The 5,683-nt window shown below is 42.3% G+C and overlaps 1 protein-coding gene across 1 annotated transcript in view; it reads right to left on the minus strand.

The window, feature by feature from the left end:
* Positions 1-447: 447 nt before the first annotated feature.
* PDGFRA (platelet derived growth factor receptor alpha) overlaps positions 448-5,683 on the minus strand; it is a 51,038-nt gene continuing 45,802 nt past the window's right edge. Inside the window, exons 19-22 of the mRNA XM_044681729.1 lie at positions 4,177-4,276; positions 3,961-4,066; positions 1,802-2,037; positions 448-595 (exon numbers count right to left, since the gene is read on the minus strand). Coding sequence (XP_044537664.1) covers positions 448-595; positions 1,802-2,037; positions 3,961-4,066; positions 4,177-4,276 — 590 coding nt within the window. The remainder of the gene's footprint in view (positions 596-1,801; positions 2,038-3,960; positions 4,067-4,176; positions 4,277-5,683) is intronic.

The raw sequence follows: 5,683 nt of genomic DNA on the forward strand, positions 1-5,683 counted from the left end.
TAAGTGGTCTCTTCAGAAGTCCAGAGAATATATTCAATACAAATCTAAACACATCCTCAGCTACTTATTTACATAATTACAATGATGGTGCTGTGATGCAATGAAAATTCTGTTCATCAGAGTCATCAATGCCCTTGAAACAAAAAGCTGGTCCCTTTTCCTTTTGTCCATCTACCTGGAAAAAAGAAAAAACTCTGCAATTATTGCTGAGATGCTATAGAAGTATTGCTAGGAGCAACACTGAAGTAGTCCATTCCAGAGTATCTCACTCATTCATATTCAGCATGATATCTGAGCCCTCAAGGGGAAGTTTTCTTTACAAACTGAGCCTCCTTGTATCATTTGCATTGCAATAAAGTGGTTTTCTGAAGGATGTTCAAGTCTTTAGACCGAATGGTGAGCATCTCTCTTTTCAGAAATGGAATAGTGCCACAAAATCCTTGACCATTACAGGAAGCTGTCTTCGACCAGGTCTGAGGGGTCTATCCCAATGTCATCCATCATGTCGATGTCCTCGATGGTTTCATCCTCTCTCTTGATGAAGGTGGAGCTGCTGGAACCTGTCTCAATGGCACTTTCCTCAGATGTCTGGGAACTGGGGAAGACAGAGAATATGGGAAACTGAGGTTCATCGCTAAACCTGCTGGATTATGGTTACAAAGGGTATTTGCCCTTCCTGAATTTATTATGACACTGTTTGCTCAGTTGGATTGGTGGTTCCTTGTTATTCTGTTATTTTTCATTCCTACCTGATTCTTCCTGACCCCATTTAGGGTTTTCTTGACCAAGATACTGGAGTGGTTTGCCATTTCGTTCTCCAGCTCACTTTCCAAGTGAGGAAACTGAGGCAAATAAGGTTAAGAGACTTCTCTGGGGTCACACACTTAGGAAGTGTCTAAAGCTGGATTTGAACACAGGAAGGTGACTCCACAGCCTGCACTCTATCATCTGTACTACCTAGCTTTGCAGTTGGGTTTCCTTTTATCAAAAATAAAGAAATTTAAAAAGTAGTAGTAAAATGCTCATTATCTGTTGTAATGTAGTGATTCAGATTAGGGATTACATAAATAAATGCAAATAACAGGCAATCTCCAGAGCCATTTTGGCATCCTATTTAATTCTTCTCTTCCTAAACTTCTCTTTACAGCCGCTTAAAAAGTTGCCATAGTGATCAACCCATTTCAATAACTTCTATAACTACCCCGCTTACCTCTGGTAGAAATGCTCACTGCTACAACCCAAAGGAAGGCAGCCAGAGAAGAGAAAGGCTCCGAACCAAAGAGTTTGTGTCAGGAGACTCTGCTCCTGCCAGTGAGGCTCTTCAGTGTTTTATTGCAAATGTGCTGTGCATCCTTCACTTACCAATACTTCCCTCCCTTGAAATAAATAATAATACTGAAGCTAGAAACAGGGATGATCAGTCTCTAGGCATGAAGGCAGCTAGGTGGCTCAGTCAATTGAGTTCCAGACCCAGAGACAGGATGTCCTGGGTTCAAATCTGGTTTCAGACACTTCCTACATGTGACCCTGAGACACTTAACCCCCACTGCCTAGCCCTTTATCATTCTTCTGCCTTAGAACCAATACATGGTATTAATTCTAAGCTAGAAGGTATGGATTTAAAAAAATCTCTAAGCAGGCAGCTGAATAGTGACTCTAGACAAGTCACTTCCTTTGGATCTCAGTTTATTCATCTGTAAAGTAAATGGGTTGGGAAGAATGGCTTCCCTATACCTTATTACATCCTTCTCAGTTCAAAATCCATGATCATAGAACAATATGGTCCACAGATGATGCCTACCTGTGTCTGTTTCTCTTGCCTAGGTCATCTTCGGGGATAGGGTCAATGTCAGGCAGAGGGATGATATAGCCACTGTCAGCACTGAGCCTCTGTTCATCATAGCTGCCCTCCCAGTCCTTCATCTGGTCTTCATTTTTGTAGGTGACACCAATGTAAGTGTTATCACAATCCACTCTCATGCGAGCAACGGCAGGGTGGTCACTCTTCAGGAAGTCCAGGTGGATTTTCTCGTAACTCTGCAAATATCAATTTTATATCATTACTCAGGTGCTACTGACCTGACGGCAGAAAGGGAAGGCAAGGGGGAAGAAAATGATCGTTCAGGAACTGTGCTAAGCACTTTACAAATATTATCTCATTTGGTCCTCAGAACAACATCATAAGGTAGGTCATTCCCATTTTATAGTTGAGCGAACAGGCAGAAAGAGGTTAAGTGACTTGCCCAGGCACCTAGTGAGGAAGAATGTCTGAGGCCAGATTTGGATTCATATTTTCCTAACTCCAGGCCAAACAGAAATAAAGGAATCAAGAATGATTCTCAAGCTAGGTGGCTTAAGAGCCTGGCTTAGAGAGAAGAGGTCCTGGGTTCAAATCTGGTCTCAGACACTTCCTACCTTTGTGACCTTGGGCAAGTCACTTACCCCTCATTGCCTAGCCCTTACCACTCTTCTGCCTTGGAGCCAATACACAGTATTGATTCTCAAATAGAAGGTAAGGGTTTAAAAAAATAATGACTAAAGACAATGTCTTCAAATTCATTTGTCACTTTCCTTCCTGATAATTCATAAGGTAGACTCAGAGGCCAATGATCCAAGAGACTGCAGACCAGAAGCAAGGGCAACTAGACGGTTCAGTGGATAGAGAGACAGGTCTGGAGATGGAAGGACCTAGGCTCAAATCTGGTCTCAGACACTTCCTGGGAAAGTCACTTAACCCTATTTGCCTAGACCTTGCCCTTCTGTCTCAGAATTGTTACAAAGACAATAAGTAAGGGCTTAGTAAATAAATAAATGAATAAATAACATCTGAAATTTCCAGTGCACTAATGTCTAGGAAACTGGGTTAAAAGAGAAAAAGTATGAAGAATCCAGAAGTTGAGTAATCAAACTCAATATCTGGGAGGTGACTGAAATATTTCTCCATTCCTCAGCTCTCGTGAAGAGAGTTGTTTCTTTCATGTATGTGGTGGCATTCCATACTCTTCCTTGAAATTGCATTCATTAATCTGCACAAAGCAGATAATCAACTGTGGTAAAAGCAAGCCACGGATAGCATCTGTCCAAGTCATCTGGTAAAAACCAGTTTTCCACGGATTTAAGCGGATTCCGCTCGGCAGTTTAATGAAGTGTGGTTGCCCTGAGATGGCTAGCCACACTGTCATTTCAAGCACTCTAACATCTGGGAAATAAAGCATTTACAGGTGTTGCTAACAGAAGGCACAAAGATGAAAGAGGCGCCCTGCAGGAAATGGGGTGCACCGCCTTGAACAGATGACTTGCACTAAGCATTTCCACCTGATACCTGAGGAGCAGCCTTTGAATCCAGAGGCTGTCTTCCATCGTCACCATTTTGAAAAAATTCCTTTATTCGAGTGTTGCTCAAAGAGGAGTCACCATCGGGAATTTCTGCCATCTTTGTTCTGCGCCTTTTCCAAACTTCATATGTAGCGGGTGTTTAAAAAATGTGAGGCAACACAGTATAGGGACTAGGGAATTGGCCCTGGAGTCAGGAAGAGCTGAGTTCAGTTGTATGACTGTGGGCAAATCACTGAGCCTCAGTTTCTATATCAATCAAATGGGAATGATAAATAACTCCTATGGTACATAATTCAGAGGACCAGGAGTCTGTCACTTAAAAGGCTTTTTTCCTCTAGAAGTAAACTATTGAAATCTCCTCATTTTCAGATGAGGAACCTAAAGCCCAGATTGGTTAAGGGATTTTCTCAAGGTTACATATAAATGATTCAAACCTAGGTTCTGTGACTCTATACTTAGCATCTTTCCTACGGTAGTTGAGTTGTTGGGAAAACCGAGTGAAAAAACATACCTAAGGGGCTTTATGAATCTTTAAAAAATCTATAGTTGTGCTTGTTTGAATTTCCCTCCTCCAGCCTCCAAGGAGACCCACTCACAGCCTTCCCAGATGGCTAAGAAACAAACCTTCTTATACTGTCCAGGGAGCAGATTTTCCACAATCTCACTCAGGTGATAAAAGGAGGGTCTCTTCTCGGGTTCGCTGTTCCAGCACTTCACCATGATCTCATATCTAAAGAGGGAACAGAATCCAGCATGAGAAGGAGCAGAGCCAGTCCCCACCCCAGCTGTAGCGCCACAGGCAAGAAGAGGTGCCCAATGACAGATTCAAAAAAAGCTTACACTTCACTGGTGGCATGGTCGGGTTTGGCCATCCGGTATCCACTTTTGATTTTATTATAGAAAGTAGAATCCACCATCATTCCAGGATAGGGTGTGCCTCCTGAACACAAAAACATCCCCAAAACAACATTACCAAACAAGGAGATGGGCTATTCATTTAAGTACTGTAGGAAACAGCAGTGCTTACACAAATCACACTGGTGGTGCTGGGTCTAACTGGGGATATAACTAATCACATTCCAAAGTATGTGGAAGAGAAGTCAAAGCCCCATTCTAAAAAAAAAGAATCTTAATTGAAGTAACGTGCCCTTGCAGCTAAACTGGAACACTGTTCAGAGCTCCAAACAAATGGCTTGCTTGTTAGAGAAACAACCTCTCTACTGACCAGGAAGGTATGCTAGAGGGAGATAAGGTAAGAAGGGCGATAAATCACATGGGAATTCTCCTTTGACTTTTTTGAAGGAAAAGCGCTCAGTGTATTGAGAACCAGGCCTAGAGACGGGAGGTCCTAGGTTCAATCTGACCTCAGACACTTCTCAGCTGTGTGACCCTGGGCAAGTCACTTGACCCCCCATTGCCTACCCTTACCACTGGAGAGGGCTCCCGGTTTACTGGGTCCTCTCAGGCTTGTCTACATTGGTCTGGATGCATTCTGTTAGTATCCAGCTATCAGTTCACATGGTTTCTCATGCCTGCTTCCAACTTTTGGAATGACTGTGGATGTGCTGGCTCGAGTGACACAGGTAAAAGGACTCTGCATCATCAAAGTACCCTAAGGTGCTCCACCTAGATGACATCTTATTTGGTATGTTTATATATATGCAGAATCAAATGGAAAATTAAGAAAATCATTTGAATAAACAAGGAGGAAGAAAAGTCACTTTCATCTTAAAACTTCAGGGAATTGAGGAAAACGTAGGATTTGAACCTTGAATAATTTCAATAACCTCCTCGATTCTCCAGACCCAGCCAGAAGCTGCACTGTGCAACATAAACTGTCATTATGAGACGCTAGTATGCATTCTATTAGAGGAGAAGTAGACTATTCTGGGTGAATGACAGAAGAGAAAGTTCACTCTCACCATTCCTTTAGATCAGTGATGGGCAAACTTTTTAAAGAGGGGGCCAAAGGAATGGAAATGCTCATCTGTCAGTCTGTTTCTAAGGCAATTCTTTCGAAGTTTCATTGTATTGTATCCTACTCATTGTATGCATCAGATCAGGAATAATGTCACCTGGCAGGATAGAACATTTCAGAGGGCCGCATCTGGCTTGTGGGAAGTAGTTTGCCCATCACTGCTTTAGAGTAACATGGGAATATGTGAAACATTTTTATGCCACTTGCCTTTCAGGGCCCAATTCAAGTGGTCCATGACTAAGTATTTCTTTCTTTTCTTGAAAAGCACCCTTGTTTTTAATCACCAGCAGAAAGTAAGCTCTGGAGAACAGATATAATTCCTTTTCCATCTTTGTTACTGGAGCACTGAACACAGAGTCTAACACAAGT

The sequence above is a fragment of the Gracilinanus agilis genome, chromosome 6, assembly GCF_016433145.1.
Source record: "Gracilinanus agilis isolate LMUSP501 chromosome 6, AgileGrace, whole genome shotgun sequence".
In the NCBI taxonomy this organism is placed as follows: Eukaryota; Metazoa; Chordata; class Mammalia; order Didelphimorphia; family Didelphidae; genus Gracilinanus; species Gracilinanus agilis.